This window comes from Lissotriton vulgaris, chromosome 2_1 (assembly GCF_964263255.1).
Source record: "Lissotriton vulgaris chromosome 2_1, aLisVul1.2, whole genome shotgun sequence".
Lineage (NCBI taxonomy): Eukaryota > Metazoa > Chordata > Amphibia > Caudata > Salamandridae > Lissotriton > Lissotriton vulgaris.
In genome coordinates, this window is record NC_141687.1 from 883,191,244 (window position 1) to 883,216,354 (window position 25,111).

General features: G+C 46.3%; 1 protein-coding gene across 1 annotated transcript in view; it reads right to left on the reverse strand.

Moving 5' to 3' along the window:
* The window catches only part of LOC147731353 (serine/arginine repetitive matrix protein 1-like), a 357,020-nt gene extending 336,613 nt beyond the window's left edge, over positions 1–20,407 (reverse strand). The window contains exon 1 of the mRNA XM_086956400.1: positions 20,305–20,407. Within this exon, the coding sequence (XP_086812526.1) occupies positions 20,305–20,325 (21 nt within the window). The 5' untranslated portion in view covers positions 20,326–20,407. The remainder of the gene's footprint in view (positions 1–20,304) is intronic.
* Positions 20,408–25,111: the final 4,704 nt, after the last annotated feature.

Sequence of the window (25,111 nt, forward strand, 5' to 3'; positions counted from 1 at the left end):
AGGGGCAGGCCAACAGCTCCCTCGCCGACCAGGCCCTAGGGATCAGCACCTCCAGACGCAAGGCCTAAGGCGTACGCAATCTCGGGGGCCGGGAGATCAGTCGGACAGCGAGACACTCACGGGTATGGCAGCGTTCAGGACCAACCGCCCGATGTCTTCAAGTTCCAGGCGCCCTTTCCTGTGATCCTACCAGCGGAGGGGCGCCTCAGCCCCTTACTAAGCTGTCCCACCGGGCTCCAGAAGGGAAGGACGCCAGCCCAGTCCACAAAACGTCTATGACCCCCCCCCCAGGGACAGGCGTACTTCCACCAGGGCCTCCAGGTATGCGTGCCCCGCGGCACCGCCAGCAATGGTATCTCCGCCACAGGGGTCCCAGCAGGGCCTTCAGGGTGGCAAGTGCAGGCCTCTGCTGACGCCGCCTCACCTCTCAGGGGCGGTCGCGCCGCCGTCATTCTCGGAACTGGGCCCAGCTCCAATCCAGCCGCTCTGCAGGCGCCTAGGGTGAGAGGGGCAGCCCGCGCCACCCGGCTCCACCGATGCTTGTTGCGCCCGCAGGGCTGCCTCCAGGAACCAGTCCGGGCGCCACCGGGGCAGGGCCACACTGCACGAACGGTGACGCAACACGGACAAGCCCCAAACTCCAGGCCGCTGCTTCACAGCCTACACTCGCCGCACCTCCAGCCCGCCAGATCTCCGGATTTAAGCGCCGCGGGGGATCCGCGAAAGCTGCGTTGGCATCCGGCAGCCAATCCGATAACAAGGGTGATGGTCTCGCCCCTCAGGGAATGCAATGAGGGCAGGATAATGTAGGATAAATGGCACTTCTCAGCGGAGCTCACGGCTCAGGCTGCCATTTCGTTCGCCGGCAAGCTCCGCCCCCTCCCCCCCCCAGTATGACATTTATAGTTCCTAAAAGAAAGATTTTGTAAAATATAGACAGACGTTCTCTGTTCTGCGGATACCAGACTATTAGTATGGGAAATAGCCTCCGATAGCAATGCCAAAATGTAAAACAACAAAATCTTAAAAGTAGTGTGATATGCTAGAAAAAATGATACAAATGAAGTGAGTGACGTTCAATCCTGTTTTTACAACAGTGTACAGGCGATTGTAATCGGATTAAACCATGCAAAGCAGTAGAACAAGATGGCAAAACTGGGATTGTTTTCCAAAATGTAACTGACTGGAGGTCTGCAATGCGGTGTGTATGGTTCATGCATTCTTGTTGGTCCAAATCTACAAAAAGGGTGAAGTTGGCAAACGTTCAAACAACGGATTTGCTTATGGAGGTGTTCTGGCCACTTACCAAGATATTTGCTCGTCTTCCTGCTTACATACTTTCAAAGCTGAGCAGAAGAACATATCATCCTACCATTCCCTCAAACAGATTTTGCAAAGAATCAATCAACAACTACCAATTGCTGCATATTAACTAATGCTAACTCCAAGTCACCACATAAATCTATTCCATTGCTGCAATATAGACCTTAAGGTTACTTGTGAGACCATTAATCAAAACCCATTGTTGGCAAAAGCTACAAACGATGGGTGTCCTTTAACATATCCTGCAATGTTAAACTGTTACATTATAGCAAAAACTGCAAACAGTATAGCCATAACACAGGCAACTGCCTGCAAACGGGTTGGAAAAGATCACACTGCAAAAGTTTACACATGAAAGAGTGCCAAAGCAGAGCTGATGTTGCATCTTTGCCATTTTATCTGCTGATCTCCAATTAAGGGTACAACCCCACCTAGCACCTCTTTTAAGATTAAATTCATTCCTTTGGCCCTCCAGCTGTTTGTCGAGGACAGACCAGTTTAAAGATGGGAGAAGATAAAATATATGCCAATTATCACGTCATTCGAGAACTTGAAACAAGCAAGGGCACTCCAAGGAATTTAACACATTGAGTGTTAAGTAATAGAACAGCAGCAGAACCAGAAAAGGTCCATCTGGTATTGGGTCAATAGTAACTTGATAAAATTCAGTACAGTTAATCTCTCAGCGTAACCCAATTGTGATCAAGAAGGACCAGCAGCCACATAAACAGAAGAAAGCCACTGGTAATAATTCTGCCCAGGAGATAACTGTTCATATTAATAATGGGACAACATTGATCCAATGAGTCTCTTTGTTGGATTTCATCATTAAAACGATAAGGGGATTTTCTTTTTGAGAGAAGCACATTATCTCTTAATTACATCATATACAAACAACAAGCCAATGATATTTTTAGGTCTCGCCTATGTAGTGTGCATACACTGCATAGGAGACCTTTAGCGCCGTTGTGCAGCTCTTTTTCCAAGCACATACTCGTGCTTGGAAAAAGAGCAGACTGCTTTCTCCAGCGCGCGCACCACTCGCAGGCGCACCACTCGCAGGTGCACCCTCAGCCTCGCTCTCCCGCGCGAAGTTTTTACACTCAAATTTTGTCCACTCGAATGGCGACGTTGGCGAACACCTGGCTCAAAATTTTTGACAGGCCGCCAAGGCAGTCTAACTTTGTTGCCTTTCTTTTTTGCTCTCACACTGCTCCCTTTTCTGTCCGCATTTGTCTTTTCTTCTTCCTTTCATCTCTTCCAGCTTGATTTTCGCTTTTTGTTTCACTCTCAGTCCCTTCTTTTTGTCTCTGACCCTTTTGTCCTTGCCTTTTTCTGGTTTCTCCCTCTGACCCATTTATCAATATTCTAACTGCTTATTTCCGTCTTTCCTTTCGTAACCCTTCCCTCTCGATCTACTTCTTTTTATTTTCTATTGTGCTCTGCCCCGCATTCACATTTCTCTCTTCTCCTCTTTCTCTCACCCTCCCTCTCTTCCCTTCTTTGCACCTCCTTCACTCATTACCTTACTTTTTATACTTTCTTGCGCGCCTATTCTTACACTCTTCTTTTCTAGCCCTCTCTTCCTCTCTCTCGTCGGAATGCACTTGCCCCCCAAACTGCTCTCGTTGTCTTTTCCCTTACTTCCATAATGTCTTATTTTCATGGATAATGGAGTTTCAATGGCAGCCGCAGCAATACGGTTTCTCTTCATACTTCATACCAGTGAGGGTCTTATTGTTTTGTTTCTTCAGCAATATCCAGAGGTCCTAGAGTACTATTCTTGTACTGAAAGCAAGATTTGTGGCCATATGCATAATAGCTTTAATGTTGACACCGATTGGTTAATGGTCGGCGTTTGGGATAGGCATTAGGGAGCGCAATATAGGTATCAATTTGACACAGACCATTTGTAATACTAGCCTAAGTGATAGTGTTGCCTTTCTATAGTGCAGCTAAGCACCTGCTCTGCTCTTCTGGGTGTCTTTTAAGGACTCTTTGTACAGTGTGCTTTTAGTACACAAAGATTGTTTTGACGTTTCCTTACACCCTCCTACCACAACATGCTTGTAAAAGTGGGGCTTGCAACACTGGTGTGGATTACGGGTCTCTTCACATTTTTATAAAGCCCTGCATGCCACAAGCATTTCCTCACAGCATTGTTTCTTCTTGAACAAGGTCCTCGTAACGGTCCCTGCACTTATGGGTCCTTCTCCTTTTATTGCTACGGTGACTGAATAAGCTGCACCCATCCCACTGTGATTTACAACCATGAAAGGCCCCACTCGGTCATGGCCTACGCTACACCAAAATCGAGAGACAATTGCCAACTGATAACGAGCCTGCTGGCAGTGACCCAGGCTTTTGGTGCATACAAATAACCTGCAGAAAGTACAGGTTAAAAACCGATGCATGCGGTTTAGCCTGTGTGTGCACATTTTGTTCAGCCAGCTTCTGGTTGCAGCAGTTGATGTAGGTTGTTGTTTAATTGTGTCATTATTATTTCCCAGCGCCTTCAAGTAACCCAGATGCTCCTTTCTTTCAGACACAAATGCCTTTTTGCATTGTTCATATTGCAGCACAAGTCTGAAATCGTTTCATTTTCCAGCTCCGAAAATAACTTTATCCTCCCCGAGGACGCTGCTCTGCGAGAGCTGCAGTATCTACTCTATCGCCACATACTACCAGATGAAGTCCAGATGTTCATACAATATTTGGAAGTAGGCTTTCCTCTAGGTGGTTACATTATGCAAGCACAGTGGTTAATGCTCAGAGTTTAGCTCTTGCTTGCCTCTCTTTTGTGTTCCGTGGTTTATTTTAGCTTCTCGTCCTATTTTTGTTTCAAAGGCTAACATTTAGAGTATAATTCAGTTAAATGCAGCTTATATTTGTTTACCCTATCAGTTTTCCGTTTCTTTGGCTCCAACTAGTTGCTCTACAACATACATTAAACACATTGGCAAAGCCAATAGCTCCAGCCAAACACTTATAAGGTCAAAGGCGATACCTATCGGCTATGCCAATGCTTGTTATAATCAATGCTTACATCACAAGCCTTTTGCACAACACAAAAGAATATTCACTCATTTTAGTATTCAATTTAGATATAGATACACTCCTCTGTCTCTGGTCTTTACCTAAACAGTCCATGGGTGGGACGACTTCAGAGTAATAACGATATCTCTTGGGTTCCATGCAACCTCATAGCATCAGAGAGGGTTGGTGTGCGTGCATTTGGGGTGTTGTTCTGAAATTAACGATGTGGCCATTCACCTCACCATTAAGTCTGTTAAGAGGGATGAGACATTTGAAAAGCTGGTGGATTTGTTACAGGGAAGAACAAGCATTGGCAAAGCCAATAGGTTTAGCCAAGTTGTATTCCAGAATGGCTGCGTGTTTAGGGTTGACTAGAAGTCAGTGGGGTAAAGGAGAGTATCATAAAGTGGAGAGTCATGAATTGTGTAGAGTTGAGTGACGTAAAGTGGAGTGATGTACAGTGTTGTGGAGTGTTGTGGAGGGAGTAGAAAGTCAGAGTGGAAGGGCGTAGAGTGGCATAGCACTAAGCCTCGGAAGTTCGTGGAGTTCCGCAGCTGACACAAAAACTCTGCGGAGTTCTGCAAGCGGCGGAGTGCTCTTGGTCACGCCTGTTCGTGTTGATTTTCACCGCCAGGTGTTTTGTCTTACACTGGAAAATCAACATGAACTGCAACATGCGCAGCTCAAGACGGCGCTGCTTCTTTTCTGTTGCTCGAAAAGATGTTCTACTCGAGCGGCAACTTTCTCAACAAGAACGGAAGGTTTCTCAACGTGAGCCGTCGCGACCACCCACATTAAGAAAATCCCGTCGCCCGCGATGGGAAATCTCGCCAAGAGGTGGATTTTTCCCACTCCCGCTTTCCAACCTGACGTTACAGAGAGCAAGCGTGGAAAAAAAACTCACCGGGAGGTGGATTTTCTTCGCTCGCCTACTCAACGTTCAGGAGCACGAGTAAGGAAAAAAACTCTGGTCCATTTTTGGGAAATCCGGGTGCTCCGCAGAGCATAGAAAACTCAGCCAAATCCGCTAACAGAGCGGAGTTCACCGCTCTGGCTTATTGTGGAGTGGTGCAGAACAGAGTGGATTGGCATAGAGCACAGCTTTCCAAACTTTTTATGTTGGGGACACACTTTTTGGAGATGCATCATTTTGGGACACAGTAAGGCAGTGTAGCGTAGCGAGCCCGTATGACCTAAAAGGGGCTGGGGGGGGTTCTCACTCACTCCGTCTGTCCCACTCTCTTTCTCTCCCTCTCTCTCTGTAACTGTCTCCCTTCCTCTGCCTCCCTCCCTCTCTCTCCCTCCCTCTCTCTCCCTATGTCTTTCTCTATCTGTCTGTATCTCTCTGTCTGTCTCTGTCTGTCTGTCTCCCTCTATCTGTCTGTCTCCCTCTGTCTCTGTCTGTCTCCCTCTGCCTGTCTCTGTCTGTCTATCTCCCTCTGTCTGTCTACTACCCTCCCTCTGTCTGTCTCCCTTCCTCTGTCTGTCTGTCACCCTCTGTCTCCCTCTATCTCCCACCCTCTGTCTCCCACCCTCTGTCTCCCACCCTCTGTCTCCCACCCTCTGTCTCCCACTCTCTGTCTACCACTCTCTGTCTACCACTCTCTGTCACCCTATGTTTCCGTCCCTTTGTCTCCCTCACTCTGTCTCCGTTCCTCTGTTTCCCTCCCTCTGTCTGTCTCCCCCTCTATCTCTCTCTCCCTCTGTCTGTCTCCCTCTGTCTCCCTCTGGGTCTCCCTCTCTCTCTGTCTCCCTCTGTCTGTCTCCCTCTGTCTGTCTCCCTCCATGAGGCTCCCTTTCCTTCCCTCTGCCTCCCCTTGACTGTCTCCCTTTGCCTCCCTTCCTCTGTCTCCCTCTCTCTGTCTCCCTCTCTCTCTCTGTCTTCCTCTCTCTCCCTCCCTCTGTCACCCTCTGTCTCCCTCTCTCTCACTCCCTCCCTCTACCTCTCTGCCTCTCTGTCTGTCTCAGTCTCTGCCTCTATTTGTATCTGTCTGTCCCCGTCTCTGTCTGTCTCTGTCTGTCTGCATCTCTGTCTGTCTGTGTCTACCTCCCTCTCTCTGTCTCCCTCCGTCTCTCGCTGTCTCCCTCCCTCTCTATCTCTCTCCCTTTCTCTACCTCTCACTCCCTTCCTCTTTCTCCCTCTCTCTCACTCACCCCGTCTGTCTCCCTCTCTCTCTCCCTCTGTCTCCCTCCCTCCATCTGTCTCTTGTCTGTCTCCCTCTCTCTGTCTGTCTAGTCTGTCTCCCTACCCCGGTCTCCCTCTCTCTGTCTCCCTCTCTCTCTATATCCCTCCCTCTGTCTGTCTCCCTCTGTCTGTCTCCCTCCCTCTGTCTCCCTCCCTCTGTCTGTCTCCCTCTATATCCTTCTCTCCGTATCCTTCCCTCTGTCTCCATCCCACTGTATCCGTCCCTCTGTCTCCGTCCCTCTAGCTCACTGTCTCCCTCCCTCTGCCTGTCACCCTCTGCCTGTCACGCTCCGTCACCTGACCCCAGCTTCCCAGGCACACGCAGCTGCACCCGAGTACTTCGTAGGTCTTTAAAGGACCATTTACTTGTTAATGGGGCTTTGTTGTGAATCTCCCGCCCTCCTAGAGCAGAGTGTCTTGAAGTCTGTGCTGCTGTGACTGACTCCGAGACAGTCTTTCAAAGGAATGCCTCCTAATTAGCAGTTATGTGCTAAGTGCCTCATCCAGCGACACACCCACCACGTGCAGGTGACACAGTAGTGTGTCGGGACACACAGTTTGGAAAGCTCTGGCATAGAGGGTGGTGCGTAAAGTGGAGTAGTGTTGTAAAGTAGAGTGGAATGGATTGCTGCAGAGTGGTGTGGCACAGAGTGGAGTAGTGTAGAAGAGTTGAATGGCATAAAGTGGAGTACAGCACAGAATGGAGTAAAGTTTAATGGAGCAGAGCATCAGAGAGGAGTATGGTGGAGTGATGTAGAGTGACTTTGAGTGAAGTTGCGTAAAGTACAGTGGTACCGAGTAGACTGAGCTAGTATGCAGTGGTGTAGTGTGCATTGGTTTTTAGTAGAGTGGAGCAGAGTAGTTTGCAGTGAAGTAGAGTGGCGGAGTTGAGACGGTTTCCTGACAAAGGCAACAGCCGAAACGTGCGTAGTCTCCATCTACCCTCGACCCTCCTTTCTGTCCATCAACCATATGGACCATGTTTTAAATATACGACAAGTGATTTACTAGATACAAAACTGTACTGTATGCCCTTTTTAACAATATAATTATGTTCCAAATTGTCATAAATTGCTTGATGCTTTGAAGATTCCAGTGTAATAGGGAAAAAACATTGGATATTCTATATTTTTTTTAAACGATAAAAAACTATGTAAATAAAAATATTTTTGATAATATCTATGCACAATGTACTGTGATTGATTATATGTTGTCCTGTTAGATCATTTTTTCTGTATATTGTATACTTGCATTTAGCTTGCTCTCACCCGCCCCCCAGGACATTTGTCACTCGTGTCAGTGTTCCCAATATTTGTTCTTATCTGTAGCAGGCTGTTCCTTGGACACAGAAACAGAATTCAATCCTCCTTAGATTGCAAAGGGTGCATGCAAGATTTGGGGTAGACACCATAATAGAATATGTCTTTCCAAGGAATTCCTGAAGAGTTTTCCTGAGTCCTTGTGTGTGCTGTCTTTGAGCGGCTGGGTCATATTTGTTTAGTACATGCACAACCCTGCACAGTAGGAGTTCCAGTACCCGAAAGGCTTAAGCCTCTCTCTTCAGCCACATACCAGTCCTTCTGATGGCACTTCTGATGACGACTGTGCACCCAACTGTGCAAGTCGGTTAAATGCAACACTACTAACAAGTGTCCTGAAAGGTTGAAGGGTAAAATCCTAATCCAATGGACCCAGTGTATTGTGCCTTGTCCAAGGAGAGGGGTTGGGAGACATGCAAAGCTTAATAAGCGGCTAGTTTGGTATAAGGACTAATACTTCACTATGCCTCTTCACATTTGATCGTCCTCAGCGGATGCCTCTAATCTCTATCTTCCAGAAAGCAAGTATTCAAGAGGCCATATTGGTCCTGTAGGTTTAGGACACTAGTTAGTCTGGATTGCATGTTTTTCCCAATCGAGGTGGATATAGACAAAGACGGGAGTGAGATGCACCTCGGGCAAAGACATTTCTCCTACCAGCCTCTCAACTATCAGCCTTCTTAGATGCTCACCACTTTCAGACTAGAATGAAGACGAGGGACTACTACAGAACGGTGACTGACACTTCTCAGAGAGGTAGGTTCTTGTACAATCCTGACCATCAGGTTGGTCCAACATCCAGTTGGGTGTCATGCTTCCAACAGCCCTGTCCACGAAGACATACCACACTCCCAACAGGCAAAACGTCTAAAATAAATGTTCAATAGAGGACTTCAGTATCCTGCAATAATTAAATACCTGGGTTGCATGAAAAAGAGGAACAGCAACGATGTCATCATTTTGCAGCAAGCGTGTACCCCTATAACTCATCCACTAAAAGGTTATCTCTGCCAGATAAAGGTAAACCTGGTGTGCTTTTACTTGTTTATTCAACCACCGAACATTCCAAGCAGGAAAGTGCAACATAGTGGGCTCATTCCAGAGGTGCAACATCGATAACGCAAAGGCTGATAGCCAACATCTAAAATCAACAAGTGAGTCTCAAGCACCTCCCCATAATTCCCCACTAATAATCTCACATTACATACACATTAAACACCTTAACTAGCACACACTTTATGCCACTAAATAAACAGCCTGTGGAAAAAGCTACCCTCCATGGTGTTTTGCTAACAGGAAATAATTTTTACTGCCGTCTTCAGATTTAATTACAAGGATTTACCGACGTAATGTCTGTAAATTGATAATTTGCAGTCTACAACACCGATATAACCTATGCAAATAATCAGAATGCTGCCTTTTGGTAGCATAAACTGGGATTTTAGCCTTAAGGAGCGACGTGTGAAATGCTTACAAGTGGTGAATCTCTGAACTGGTCTCGGAGACACAGTGCACACACCTCCTCTGATGCAAAGAACATGCTGCACCCAATCTTAAACTATGCAGTGCAGATTTTGCATAGTCACCATGTTAACATGTAGTATACACTACAGAGTGAATGGCTAATTGCAATACTATGCAACACGATGATGGACGGAGTGCTGAATCTTTTCAAACACTCGCCCCACTTAATCAATCACCTCATTTGTAAAGCACACTTCTTACCTGTGATGGTCTCAAGGCGCTGGGGGGGGGGGGGGGGGGGGGGGGGGGAAGGCGGCTACTGCTCGAAAAGCCAGGTCTTGAGGAGTCTTCTGAAGGTCAGCAGGTCTTGGGTCTGCCATAGGTGGATAGGGAGGGTGTTCCAGGTCTTGGCGGCGAGGTGGGAGAACGATCTGCCGCTGGAGGTCACTCTTTGGAAGCAGGGGACAGTGGCAAAGGCAAGGTCGGCGGAGCGGAGCTGGCGGGTGGGGGTGTAGAAGCTGAGTCTTCTATTGAAGTACGTTGGTGTTGTGGAGTGTCTTGTGTGCATGGGTGAGGAGCTTGAACGTCATCCTCTTGTTGAGGGGGAGCCAGTGCAGGTCTCAGGTGGGGTGTGATGTGGCTGCAACAAGGGATGTTGAGGATCAGGCATGCAGAGGCGTTCTGGATGCGTTAGAGCAGTCTCAGGAGTTTGGCCGAGGCTCCTGCGTAGAGGGCGTTTCCGTAGTCCAACCTGCTGCTGATGAGGGCCTGGGTGACCGTTCTCGTTTCAGTGGGGATCCCCTTGTAGATCCTCCGGAGCGTGTTGAAGCAGGAGGAGGAGGCAGCGTTGACCTGTTTAGTCATGGAGAGAATGGAGTTGAGGATGACCTCTAGGTTGCGTGCTTAGTCGGTGGGCGTTGGAGCGGTTCCCAGTGCCTCCAGGAGTCGTCCCAGGCTGAAGGGGAGGATCAGAGTATGAAGACCTCCGTCTGGCCAGAGTTCAGCTTCAGTCGGCTGTTCCTCATCCATTCTGTGACGGCCTTCATTCCTTCGTGAAGTTTGGTTTTGGCAGTGTGGGGGTCCTTGGCGAGCGAAGAAGATCGGCTGGATGTCAACGGTGTATGAGATGATGTTGAGGTCGTACCGGTGGGCGAGCGGTGCCATGTAGATGTTGAACAGCGTAGAGATAAGGGATGAGCCCCGAGGTACGCCGCAGATGATCTCGGTGGTTTCGGAGCAGAAGGGGGGGGGGGGGGGATTGGGACGCTCTGTGTTCTGCCGGAGAGGAAGGAGGTGGTCCAGTCCAGGGCCTTCTCTTGGACCCCGGCGTCATGGAGGTGTGTTCGAAGTGTGGGGTGGCAGACCATGTTGAAGGCGGCTGACAGGTCCAGGAGGATAAGGGCTACTGTTTCTCTGTTGTCCAGCAGGGCCTTGATGTCATCTGTGGCTGCGATGAGGGCAGTCTCGTGCTGTGGTTGCTGCGGAACCGGACTGGGAAGGGGCCAGGAAATTATTCTCCTCAAGGTAGTGGGTCAGTTGTTTGTTGCCGGTCTTCTCGATGACCTTCGCCGGGAACAGGAGAAGGGAGATGGGCCGGAAGTTCTTGAGGTCCTTGGGCTTCTTCAGTAAGGCGTTGATCTCGGCGTGCTTCCAGCTCTACGGGAAGGTTGCTGTCTCGAAGGAGATGTTGATGACTTTCCGGAGATGGGGTGCGATGGCTGTGCTGGCTTTGTAGGAGATGTGGTGTGGGTATGGGTCTGCTAGAGATCTGGAGTGGATGGTGTTCATGATCTTGATGGTGTCGTCGTCATCGTTGATGTTGGTCCAGGAGAGCAGGCGGTTGGTGGTTTTTGGGGGGCAGAGAGCTCAGTGGTTGTTGGGGCGGTCGTGGTGTTGAAGCTGTTGTGGATGTCTGCGACGTTGCGGTGTCTTGCGAAGGTGGGACGTCGTTCGTAGGAGCTGGGGTTGGAGAGTTCCTTCACGATGTGGAAGAGCTCTTTGCTGGTATGCGCGATGTTTGCTAGGCTGACTTTGAAGGAGGCCCTTTTGGCAGATCTGATGAGGTAATGGTGTTTGCGGGTGGCGTTCTTGTGGGCTTCGTGGTTGTTCGGTATTCTTTCACAGAGCCAGATCTTCTCCAGCTTTCGGCAGGTTTGCTTGAAGACCCGGAGGTCATCAGTGAGCCAGCTGGCTTTCTTACTGGTGTGACGGTTGAAGGGTTTCTTGATCGGGACGAGGGTGTTGGTGCAGTCGTTGATCCACTGTCTGAGGTTGCGCGTGGCAGGGTGGGGGTCAGTGGGGTAGGCGGGTGGTAGTTAGCTGGTCTTCGGTGACTGTGCTCCAGCAGCAGTGAGGTATCTGTTGGGTGGGTGGTGGGTTTCTTGAAGGTGAAGTGGAGTTCGGTGGTGTGGTTGAAGGAGACGTGGGGGCTTGCGGAAAAGATGGGGGTCGAGCGTGTGACCAGGGGAGTGGGTGGGTGTTGTAACGAGTTGTCGGAGTCCGAGGTTGGCTAGGTTGTTGATGAGGGTGGTGGAGTTGGTGTTAATCCATTGTTCTTTTGTGGGCCATGCTACCACAGTTTAGACCCAGCCATATCCAAATAAGTCTTGACCCTTCTCCCCATGGGAACAGTTCAGTCTGAACTGTCAGGCCAGGTTCATCCTAAGTCGGCAGGGTATGCCCGGACGTAGGTCCCTTGCTCACTTTGCCACTGGATTCAAGCTAGCCTGGCTGATGAGGGGTGTTACTTTGAAACGGGTCCCAGGTTGCTTGTTTCCAGTCCAGGGAAGACCTGGCTTGGCAGTTTGGTCTGGATTGTTCCCATGAGGAACAGGGTCAAGACTGATTTGCAGATGGCTGGGTCTGAACTTGGGTGGCGAAGTGAGCAAAAGAACGATGATGGATTAACCCATCAATCTAACAGTGTTTGGGGGTGAGTGTTTGAAAAGTTTCAAAGCTCCATCCATCATCTTACAGTGATTGCAATACTAAATCTGTCATTCTCTGTGGGATCCCGTTTGGAAGACATTATGGCGGCGGCCGACTGGTCTTCAGATTCTATATTTAAGATTTTAGATCACAAGCCAATTGTAGATGTCGCTTCTGTTGTTGTGGTCAGCTTTGAACATGCATAATTTCAACCTCTGGACTGGACATAGAAAAAAAATATTTTACAGCAATTGTGTCAAGAATTTTCAATTCTATTAAGAACATGTGGGGGAGGATTGTCCCACTCATACCCTTCTTAATGTATTTTATTCAAGCATATTTGAGGAAATTGATATGTTCACTTGCAGTGTTTAATAATAAGCTCCTGTCCTCCCTAGTTATGATAGAGAAATACTTGCGAGATATAAAGTTTGGTATATTTTATTCACAGGTTTGGATGACAAGCAGAGTTGAATGCCAGGGTAACAGGCGTAGTTTTGGTTGAGATGTTCCAGCTCATACAGGAAGATTCGGTTTTCACTTCACCAAGATCATCCTGATAGCATACTCCAGGATACATGGAAGCGTTCACTTGAATGACAGTTGCAAATGTTGTGGTTCCATTTAGCTAGGATTCTGGGAAAGAAAAAAGAAGGACTATGGGTACAGCAGGTCATATAGGGCTTGCAATGCACAGATAGGCGGAAGGGGTGCTGATGTCATAGTGCAGATGTTATGTTATATAGTTTTCTATAGCGCTCGGCTGTCCAGCAAAGGGGGGTCCCGGCGCTTGCACCAATGAGGAAGGAGGGTTGCTGCGGATGTTGGTTGCAACTTATATAACAGAGCATTTTTTGCAGAAGAGGTGGGTTTTCATAGCTTTCCTAAAGGACAGAAGGTCATTCAGACCGCGGATCTGGGGAGGTAAGACATTCCAGAGTGGCTGCCAAGTACCAGAAGGATCGACCGCCCATCCGTGCCAACTTGAGACTGCGAGGTTCTGTCCTTCCGAGCGCAGAGTGCGACGAGGAGTATATAGTGTTAATAGTGGACTTAGCATGGGTGGAGAAGCGGTTTTCAGGATTTTAAATGCAAGACATAGGGTTTTGAAGTGTATCCTCTTCTCCACCGGAAGCCAGTGGAGTTTGATTAGCGTACTTGCCACTGATTGATGCCGAGGGAGACCAGTCAAAGCTCTTACTGCTGCGTTCTGAACTCGTTGCAGTCTTGCTTTCTCAGCAATGTTTACCCCTAGGAGAAGCGAGCTTGCCTAGTCCAGTCGAGAGAGGATAGCTGCCTGCACTACAAGTTGGCGCGTCTGAGGGTCAAAGAACTTAAGGATCGGCTTACGGTTCCGTAAGATCCCGAAGCACGTGGCTGCAACCTTTTTGGTTTGAAGTTAAGGGTGGAATCCACCCAGACTCCAAGGTTTTTCACAAGACTTTTAGGTATGGGCAGTTTGCCAAGTGATTCGGCCACCATTTGTCGCCCCAGGCCGCTGCCTCTTTACCCACCACCAATACCTCCGTCTTACCAGCGTTCAGCTGAAGGAAGTTAGATGTCATCCAGTTGGTTATGTCGGTGAGACTTTGTTTAAAGTTCTGTGCACTCAGCCCACCTGCATCCCTTAATGTGATCACTAGCTGGGTGTCGTCAGCATAGGATACCAACGACAGCCCCCCTCTCCTGGCTACCTCAGCCAGTGGTCGGACATAAAGGGTTAAACAGGGTAGGGCTGAGCGCTGAACCCTGGGGAACTCCTTGTCTGGTGGAGCGCTCTTTAGAGAGATATGGGGGGATGGACACCCTAAATTATCCCCCCGAGAGGAATGCTTTAAGCCAATTAAGGGCTTTGACCGATATTCCTGCCTTCTCTAGCCCGAACAGCAGCACCTCGTGTGATACCGTATCGAAGGCAGCACTGAGATCTAACAGAATCAGTGCTGCCGTCTCGCCAGAATCTAGTATGGCCCGGAGATGCTCCGTCACACTCAGGAGAGCTGTTTCTGTGCTGTGGCCAGCACGAAAGCCATGTTAAGACCTGTCAAGGATAGAATTGGTCACAAGAAATTTAGTCAAGATGGTATTGACATGGGACTCTGCCACTTTAGCTGGCCAGGGAAGCAATGATATAGGTCTAAAATTTTCAGGCAGAGTGGGGTCTAACATAGGTTTTTTTATGACGGGAGAGACCCATGCCTGTTTCCACCTGGAGGGTATCTTAGCAGTGGAGAAGGACGAGTTAATGATATCCCAGAGAGGGCCCAGTGCTGTCCAATCTGCTGCTCTGAATTGTGCTGGTTTTAGGGGATCTGCAGGCGACCCGGAGGTGATTTTATTGCAGAGTTTGAGTAAGTCCTCTTGACTAAGCGCTGGTATGTTTGTGAGCTTAGGAGTGACCATGGCATCTAATACTTTGATGTGCGGTAATGTTGGGAAAGAGTTATAAATCTTCTGAATTTTATCCATGAAGAAGGATGCTAAATTCTCGCACAGCGTAGGCGAAGGGTTAGACTTTTTGACCGATTTCTTGGTGCTGAATTCTTTTAATATTTTAAAAGATGGTTTTGGAGGCATTTTGACTGCTGCTAATCTCCTTCGCATAGTATGCGGCTCGAGTTCTGCATATTTTACGATGGTTGTTTTTTTGTGCCTGGACATAAATGCCTTTAAGTACAGGGTCATAATCTTTCCTCCATTTACGCTTGGCGGTTTTACTCTTTCCTAAGGGAGGAGAGCTCTTCATTGTACCAAGGGCTGGATCCCCTTGAGCGTGCCCTAATCCATTTAGCCGGTATGAGGGCATCCAGAGCCTGATTGATCCAGCTACAAAAGCCCTCATATCCCAAGTTCGAGTCAGCACTGGCTTTGTGGGGGTCGGCTGTGAGGAGAGCATGCAGGTCTTCGAGGCGAAGCTTTCTCCAAGGTCTCTTGAGCACTCGCTGTGTATCATTGATATTGGATGTTTCCCCCATGGGAATTGCCATGGTCACCAATCAGTGATCAGTCCAGGACATGGGGACGGGTGTTTCTACTGTCATGTCCGTCAAATTGGAAAAATGGGGTCCAAAAGGTGCCCACCACTATGTGTGGGGCCCCTGACTAGCTGGCTGAGCTGGAATGCGGCCAGATCAGCCAGTAGAGTATCTATCTTCTTGTCAGTGATAAGGTCAAAGTGGATATTTAAATCTCCTACTATTGTAAAATTTGCTTTTCCTGCCACCAGGGAACACACTGTGAAAAGGAGTGATTTTATGAAAGTATTATCTTGTCCTAGGGGCCTGTAAATCAGAATGCCCGCAAGAGTAAACTGTGGGTTTATGTTGACATTAAATCGGGCACATTCACTGCCTGCAATGTCCAGTTTAGAAAATAGGCACGAGTATTGGGATTTGGCAATCATTGCTATTCCTCCTCCCCTAGCTTGTCTATTTAGCGTGTATGTATAATGTCCTATGGGGGTGGCTAGGTTAATGACCGAGTGCATGTTGTCTTGCAACCAGGTCTCCGTGAGGAATAGTATATCTAAAGCATGGTTGACTATTAGTTTGTGAACTTCCAGATGGTGTTTTTGTAAAGATCTTATATTGAGCTGTGCAATCTTAATTTGTTGAGGGACTTCTGCTGTAAGGGACGGAAGTGTCGAGGGCTTGGGAAGGTAAAAGCCACAGGGGCATTTAAAGCTACCCTTCCTGCGTGTTATAGAGATTTTGTTGCATGTATCGTCAGTAACATTGAGATTCAATAGATTATCCCTGGAGTAGGTTACCATATCACTCCTGCTAGTGCCGGGGTTCCTGGCGAGAGGCGACGAACAGGCGTGGACGGGCGCAGACGGGCTTGTCTTAGGCGAGTCTTCGGCGTGCTGAGAGTGTGCTTGCTGCGCTCCTGTCCCACCATCCTCTTTGAACCTCTAGGGCCCGTCTGATTGGTGCAGGATGCACAGCGGAAGTCGTAATCACTTCCGGTGTGCTCCTGTACTCGTCTTCCCTCCACTACAAGCTGAGCAAGTCAGTGGTGGACCGGGGAAGCGAAGTAATGAACTTTTAAAATCGGCGAACATACAATTTAAAATAAAGTAGCTCCAGCTCGAAAACAAATGCTTGGGAACAAAGAAAAATGCAAATTAAAGCGCTGCGCGCCTCTCCTTACTATCGGTCAGCTAGGGAGTGCGATTATCGCTGTTGCTTTTATGATGCCGGGCCCCTGATTGGTGCAGGATGCACAGCGGAAGTCGTAATCACTTCCGATGTGCTCCTGTACTCGTCTTCCCTCCACAACAAGCTGAGCAAGTCAGTGGTGAACCGTGGTAGCGAGGAACTTAATCATGGGATTAAGTTCTGTTATGTTTAGTGCAACGCGATTGACTGCTGTGTTTTTTGCAATAAACTAAGAAGCATAATCCTCTGCCCTGTGTCCCTAACAGAACTGAAAATTCTTGACGTGATAACTATTAAACATTTTTATTCACACCCCTCCAAGAGAAGATCTAACACTCCACTTTCACGCCAGGAATCTCTTCTTAGCATCATCACAGCACAGCAGCATCTCAACACATCTAGTAGTTTTTTTGGGGGTGTATATAACTGAAATATATATATATATACACACATACACATACACACACACACACACACACACACACAAAGTCTTTCAGTCAGATCTCTTCCATTGGTCTGTTGAGTCATTCACAACCAACCACCTCCCCCCACCCCGCCCAAAAAAAAAAAGAAAACCCTTACGTGCAAAACTGATTTTGCCGTATCTATTTTGGAGTGTACACGCCCACTACAGTATGTGGGCAGTACAAAGTTACCTGTACACAGGCGTATACTCCAACATTTACGTGCTATATCAACTCAGGATAATACTTATCCGGTTGCACAGCATTTTAAGACCCACCACAACAGTGACAATAAAGATCTTAAATACTTTGTGGTAGATTCTGTTTTGGCCAGCAGAAGGGGTGGGAACCGAGAGGCAAAATTGAGAAAACTCGAGACAAGGTATATACTGCAACTAAACAGTAAACATCCAGGAGGTCTTCATGTGACGGAAGACATATACACCTGTTTACATTAAATTAAATCACAGTATCTCTGAAATCAATAGTTATATATTATAGCCTCGCTTTTGAGTGTATATGATGTTTCAAGGTAGATGCTGGTATTCTCAGTAGATCTAATGATAACTCCTCTTGTTGTTTTATTCAACAGCTCCTTTTGTGGACATCCTAAAATGTTTTCATCTTTGGGGTTCAACCTCTAGCATGTGATGAGGACTTATCCGTATTATATGATCTTTCAATCGCCTACAATCAGCTATACAATATGGGTAAAACATGTAAGGCAATCGTTTTTGCATCAGCAGAGCACGATTGAAATCTGTAAAATTATCTACATAAAACTACCTACATAGAACTATTGTATTAACGCAGGAATATTGTGAGGTCTTCTGTATGATGTTTAGTTGACGTAGCCTGCATTGATCATTTGTCCTCCTCAAGTGAGGAGTATTAATTAAAATGTATTTAACTGGGCTCAGTTAAATAGGTTAGTGTAACGATATGGTCTGCAATTTCATCAGCAGTACTGAATACAAATAGGATAAATAGAATGAAAAAAAATCTCTGAGAAAAAGACTATATAAAAAATAAAAATAAGAATTGTTTTTGAGCACAAGTCACTTTTGGTATTAGATGTGGACAGAATAATTTGTATTATGTCGAATTTTTCCATTTTTTGTAAGGTTATTAGTGGTAATAAAGGAATATCACCAGTGGATGATAATATTAAACAACACGGAAATATATTAGGGTTGGACGCAGGGCATACATTATAAACTAAATGAGATGTACTGTATTTACATAGTCATAGGGACTAATTAATCTGGTCCTATTATCAATATATGAATATGTTGCAAATGAGGTATTTTAATATATGTATTTTAGCTTGATATTTTATAATTAGATGCACTCAACAAAAATATCCTTTTGACATTATAGTATGGAATGTATATACGTGTGCATCTTTACAGTCATGTATAGTATGTATATATTTTATAGGTATTATGTTTAAAGATATATCAACACAATAACATATTATAATTAAGTGTTATTCTGCTATGCCACTGTATTTTACAGTTATTGTCCCCCCTTTACAATATGTTTTTCATTTCCATTTGTGTTCTTTGATTTATCCCATCAAAATTGAGCACTTGCACTTTAAATAAGTCACTTTCACTCACTTTCGCTGTCATGTGAGCAAGGCACAGGGGTGCCGAAACGTCATGAAACCGACAGGCGAATAAAGATTTGAACGCTGCAAAATTTGGTCCGTGCTTGGTGTATCTGTGCCTGCTGTGAGTGCTACGCGCGGAGTATACTTTATATATTTATATATATATATATATATATATATATATATATATATATATATATATATATATATATATATATATATATATATATATATATATACACAAAGTCTTTCAGTCAGATCTCTTCCATTGGTCTGTTGAGTCATTCACACCCAACCACCTCCGCCCCCCCCCCCCCCGCCACGCCCAAAAAAAAAATACAGCATGGGCAATAGGTAGGTCAGCCTACTTCAGAAATAAGATATCCTCATTCAGAGTAATGGCATTCTGCTCTTTCACTAAGATCACATACGCGAACACAAATCAGCCCCCTTCAGTACTGGTGCCTACAATGGAATGAGTGCTTTTTTGCGTTCACATAATTTTGTTTTTTGCCAATAGCTTTTTATACTGTTGATGCAGCACCCAGACAAAGTTTTACAAAACCCATTCCAAAATGAGCATTAACTAAGCTAAAAGGCATGCAGTGGTAACAGACCCATTGGTTTTGCCAATGCTTGTTTTTTTGTTCTATGTGTAGGTTACCATTTCTTTCATTTGGTACTTTTTTGTTGCTTTATGAACAGAAATGGAAAAAGTAAAATGAAGCAAAATAAAACACAACAGTGGATTGGACTCTAACCACAGTTTATGTACTTCTCTAGGGATGACCGTTACATTACATTAATGTGCCAACGAAAACAAAACAAAGGATGAAGGAGGGTGGCTTCCTCCTATATCACACGGACCACATTTTATTAATTAATCTGCACTAACAATAAGACTCTCAGCCAGGTGAATAAAAACAACAAGCGAGAATAAAATCATATCTACGGTGGGAAAGCAACAGTATAATTCTTAGCATACAAAATTTGACTGGGAAATAAACTGGAATGAATTAAGATGGACTTTATGACAAGGGGTCTGGTTGGCAATTCTACGTCTATTTTTATTTTTTCTTTTAAGAACGACACTTATACCTTACAATTATAAAGGTAAAACAACATTAAAACTAATCCGGTGAAATGTAAATATAATAAAACAAGGTGAGACTGATTGACCCAGGGCAACTTTAGCAGAGATGGTCAGAAACAAGAGAAGCACAAACAGCAGAGAAAGAAGTGTCGGTACAATCCAAGTGACAGGAGCGGTGTTCCAGTTCCTTGGAGATTTGAGATTCTTCCAATTAACATGTCAGTAGTTGATAAAGCCCGGGTTAGATAAAGGTTGGCATCGTTTCTATAAAAATTAGGACTACAGATAATATATCCAAGGGAGAGAAAAGAAAACTAACTAAACCGGGAAGTTAAAATCTGGCCAGCTAGTCTGGGCTCCAAAGTTCTGAACTGCCAGCGATGTGTGCAAGATCTGGGACCAGGATCACCTTCACAACCAACCTTCGCTCAGCCTCAGTAAACTGCCACTGGCTTAGGTCTTTCACTGATGGCCACACCTCCCACTGAGGTCTGCACAGTGGACACACCACGGGCCCAGCAACAGACTGGGCAGTGCACGCAGCATGATCCTCCCTGCACGCCCACTCCACGCTCCAAATCTAGTTCTTTCACTCCCACTGTAGGACGGGAAGGGGACAAATAAGCTGAGGAGTGCGTGGCTGCGGGTGCCACATCAGTCCGGCACATACTGTGGTCCCAGCGCGCGCAACCTCTTAAACCCAATAGATTTTCTTACGCGGAAGAAGCCTGCCTTCATCTTGCCTCTCTCGGGGAGCTCTCGAGGTCCCACAATGCAGCGTAAACAAGAGGAGGAAGTCCCAGCTCAACAGCACGCGGGGCAGAGGAGACGCATGGACGTAGAAATGGGACTGTAGGGTCCCAGCCTCCCAGGAAAAGGAAAGAAGGACGATACCAGATTCCAGTAGAAGCGGCAATGTCCGCTCGAAACGAGAATCTGAGTGGGTAAAGTGAGCAGCGGCTCAAAATATACATATATACTGCCTTATATGTTCCTATAAATGTGTGAAAATTGTGTAATTCGAGCCGAACCTTAAATAATTCATCCAACTACATTTAATCATAATGTATACACTTTGAGCATGTCGTTTATCAAACATAATTTATACCCCCCATGAAGTCGACTAGGATTTAGCCAAGAGACATTTTCACCAAAACACGGGCCAGCAGTGGGCCACCCTCAAAATTCGTACTGAATTTAACAAAGGGAGCATTACTCCACACTATCTATATGTAATGTATTCCTGTGCAGTTATGTACGAATAATAAATAATACTTGTCCATACATGCCAACAGCCCCGATTCAGGGGGGAAAGTACCGATTTTGGAAGCAATAATGGCTTTATTTTACCTGTTTGAAATAGCCTCCAATTTGATATATTTATTAGGGCTGTCACCTCTCCAAGAGATATCTACCACCCATTTTTTTTAGCAGTTTTGTATAGCGCAACCTTGGCCCAAAGGTTTCGGAGCGCCTTACATGAGCACCAGTTGTGTTAGAGAGGGACACATTACATTTTCAGGCACTGAGAGGTTAGGTGATTTGGCCAGATTTACAGGATGCTTGAGTCTCCCGCAAAGACACCAACTAGGTTCCCCTGCTTCAATGTTGGGCACTCTTGCCATTTAGGCTGCAAAGCCCTGGATGTGATACTAAATGGGACTACAAACAAATTTGCTTCTGTTAATTTGTAACATGACTATTTTGTATTTGTTTACTTTAATTATTAGTCATGGTTCATTAGCTCAACTGTAGAACACATTTAAAAGCACCAGTGCTGGCCCTTTTACAAAACAACAATCCAAAAATACTCTAACCCAGCCTCTCCGTTCCTTCCAACATATTTCACACAATGAATTTATGGACCTGGTCAAAGCAAGCAGGCCTGCCGGCAGCCCTTCAGACCCATGTCGACCGCAAACTGAGAGAGCGCAATTTGAATGAAACGTATGTATACGCCATATGTACAAGCCCATGGCGTAAAGTTAGCTAATGTAACTTGAGAGATGAGAATATGTATCCGCATTTATTCACGATTGTATTATTAGGGATAGAGAGCACATGTAGAGTGTGGGCTAATGTAGAAATGTGTGGAAATGCTTAGAAATGTTAAATGTGTTAATCAGGTTCCATGTTATGTAGCTGCTAAATGAAGAAGGATGTAAAATGTGAAATGAAGAAACGTGCAGACCACATGGCACTGTGTAAGAACGAAATGTACCATTGCATCTTTCACGTAGCATGGATTCAATATTATCCAATGATTTTGCTTACATATATGTTAAAGGCTGTATTTTATATGAGTGTTTTTATAACAAGAGTGGTGTGTTAGTATATTATTTTAAGTTAAGAAATAAGGGTTCACAGAGTGCAGACTACTGCACATAATTTAGTAGGCCAGGAGAGATAAAGGGTAGTCTTTGATCTGCACGTGTGAGCTAAAAGTCAAGCCTCGTTAAAATAAATTGCCAATGCTGGTCGAAGTTTTACGGCCTAGTCCGATAAGGGGAGCCTGGAATTTGGGGCCCTGTTTCGAAGTGTCTGTTTGCAGGTGCGAGGGGGGTACCAATCAAAAGCTTGATGAATAGAGCTCTGTTTGAGGAGATAGGCTCGGGTCCGGAGGAGTCTACTGGAATGTCATGGGGGTATCAGCACGCTGGAGACGGAGCCTGGGAAGCAAGGTCAACTTAACAGACGATCCAAAGAAACAAAACTATGGAAAAAACCAGAAACGAGACCACGTGAATTGTGTACGAGGTGGGCGTCTCAAGGGGGCGTTCCACCCATACTGTGATTTTGTATTAGGGACAGCACCCTGGGGAGGGGGTAGAGCAGATGGCCTGAGGACCCTTAGAGAGCGGATGGGTAGGCAGAAAGGGTACTGCTACACGACATAGGTTTCCATCTGAGACTAAGAGAGATTGAGCTTCTTCGGAAGTCCAACGGCTGACACCTTTTTAGGTAAACAACTTGTTAAGTAGGGATGTCATCTAGCATAGTGTAGGTTCAGTTTAACCTGATTTATTTACTTTCTGTAAATGACGCTTAAGATTCATCTTGTGTCAATGATATTCAACTTACTGATTTTTGAATTGGTTTTAGTAGTTTTCTTCTGTCAATTGAGATCTCTTAGAGAGTTCATGTTCATCCTATTACCTGTGTATCTTTTGAACCTTATTTTGAGGTGTTTGTACTTGCAACTGATTTTGACTTTATAATAAACCTTTAAAACTTTTCCGTAGTAAGTGGTTCTTTAGAGTTGCGTCAGTCTTTGGGGTTGATTTAACCTATGTGGGTTTGCCTTTTACTCAATGACAGTCAATAATCGATCCAAAAGGGACTCAAGTGAGATAAGAATTATGGTGATCAGATAATCGATCAAAATCTCACGTCCGCAGTTGGTAGCAGAGAAAGATGGTTGGCTTCTTGAGGAAGACGACCTAGGTTAGGTTAAGATTACCCCAAAGCCCCTAGTGATCGACGACCAGAAGAAGAGCTACCTGCCGAAGAAGGTGCTGACGGTGTGAGAGAAAAAGCAGCAGAGTCGGTGGAGAGTGAGTATAAGGGTCATGCGTTGCCAGATTGCGGTTTTTTGTGTTGTACCTGTGTTGTAATGTCAAGCGGAGTTGAATGCCTGTAGAGTGACTGTGAGACGGTTGTGAGCGCGCGCAACCGGTGAAAATCTTAAGTCCAGGGAAGGGCTTAAGTGGTTCGGGTGTATCGGACATCCAGAGTAATTGTCTACCATTGTGAAGGGGGTCATGAGGTACCATTGATCGCCCGTAGGACCGTGATAGGGGGAACGTAAGAGTGAGTGTATGAGTAAACGGACGCTGGTCGGACGCTTACTGTGTGTAAGAAACCTATCAGTCAAGGCGATCGTCTGAACGTATACGGAAGACGTTTCGTCAGTTGAGGTGACAATTACAGTTAGACTGTGGACGTACAGTCAAGAAAAGTGATCGCTTGGTCGGAAGTAGTCATTTTTCGGTGTATGAATGAGACGCATGCAAGACCGGGAGACGAGCTGAGAAAGGAGGGGAACTGCTGCAAAGGGGACGAGTGACGTCAGAGCGAGCCGCGCTGGGATAGGCTGGTTGGTGTAGAACCGCGCTGGGATAGGCTGGTCAGCGAGAACCGCGCTAGGATAGGCTGGTCAGCGAGAGCCGCGCAGGGATTGGTGATTCTCCATCGGGAAGTAAACAAGGAAGTGCATTAAGGAAAATCGTAGATTTTTGAAAATGAAGTGTTTTAAATGCCTGAGGGCGATCTTTAAGAGAGACAGAGGGAACTCATACGCTGGGGAAGAAGCCCCGCCGGAGGGTACACCAGCCCATTATATGGCTGTGAATGTTGGGTTACATACTATACTGTGGATCTCTGAGTGGAGCAAGATAACTGAGGGAAATGAGGAACTGACGTTCCCGAGATACGGAACGTTTAGGTTAGAAGCATTGAACCAGCTGAAAGCAGTAATGCTCGCAACGAGACCTCTACCCAGGCCAACACAGTTTGAAGCCCTCAATGCATGGTTCAGGGCGGCGTACGACCGGAGCCTGAACAGGCGCCAAGAAAGAGTGAAACGATCGGTAAGAGCAGTGCAGGATGCCAAATGGGATGAAGAAGCTAAAAAATGGAGAGTGCAGAGAATTGAAGCAGATAAACTGTACCCAGTGATAGAAGTCACAGGAGAAAAGAAGCCCCCAGAGGAGGATGATGAGAGCGAGACAGATGACAGTCTGATAAATAGGTTATTATTAGACAGACCACCTCCGTACAATAGAGAGGCCGAACGTCCCGAGCTCCAGCAGGGGGACGGGGCCGGAAAAGGGGAATATAGACCGCTCCCCATATCAGATTGGGAACCCAAAAAAGGCGAGGAAATACCTCAACCTAGTCCAGTACAAGGAGTGGTCGGAAGGTTTGTGGTACAAAAAGTGCCGGAAACAGAGTGTGCAAGGTCGTACCAACTGCCGGATGCTCTACAAGTGCCTGTTACTATAGGTCCTGTAGTGTCGATCTACAACCCAGAGAGAGCACGAGAGGTGGAACAGGTACGATTGGACAGGGAAAGAGCAGAGATGGAAAGCAGGAACAATACGATAAATTCACAAATGCAATTGCTAGGACCGAGAGGTCGGAGTACCCCATTGGATTCAGTAATGGATCCATTAATAGAGCAAGGGGATCAGAGAGGGATGATGGATTTGAGGGGACCACGACCGAAATCCTTTAAGGAGTTAAGGGAGTACTTGAAAGAATGGGATGCTGCCGTAGAGACTCAGAATAAAAGAATAGAAACGGAAGCTGAATGGAGAGGCCGAGATAACAGAATCCTCTCTCACTGCGGAGCCGGCGAAAGCAGTCCAGAGTGGGACGGAAAGAGTCAAGAAAGCAAAGAAGATACCCGCCATACCACTGGTGGCAATAGACAAATGCATGAAGACAGGAGTACAGGATGTGGGGGGGTGCCTCGCCCCATTTTCAGTGAGGGAGATAGAAGGACACAGGAGTACAGGGACAG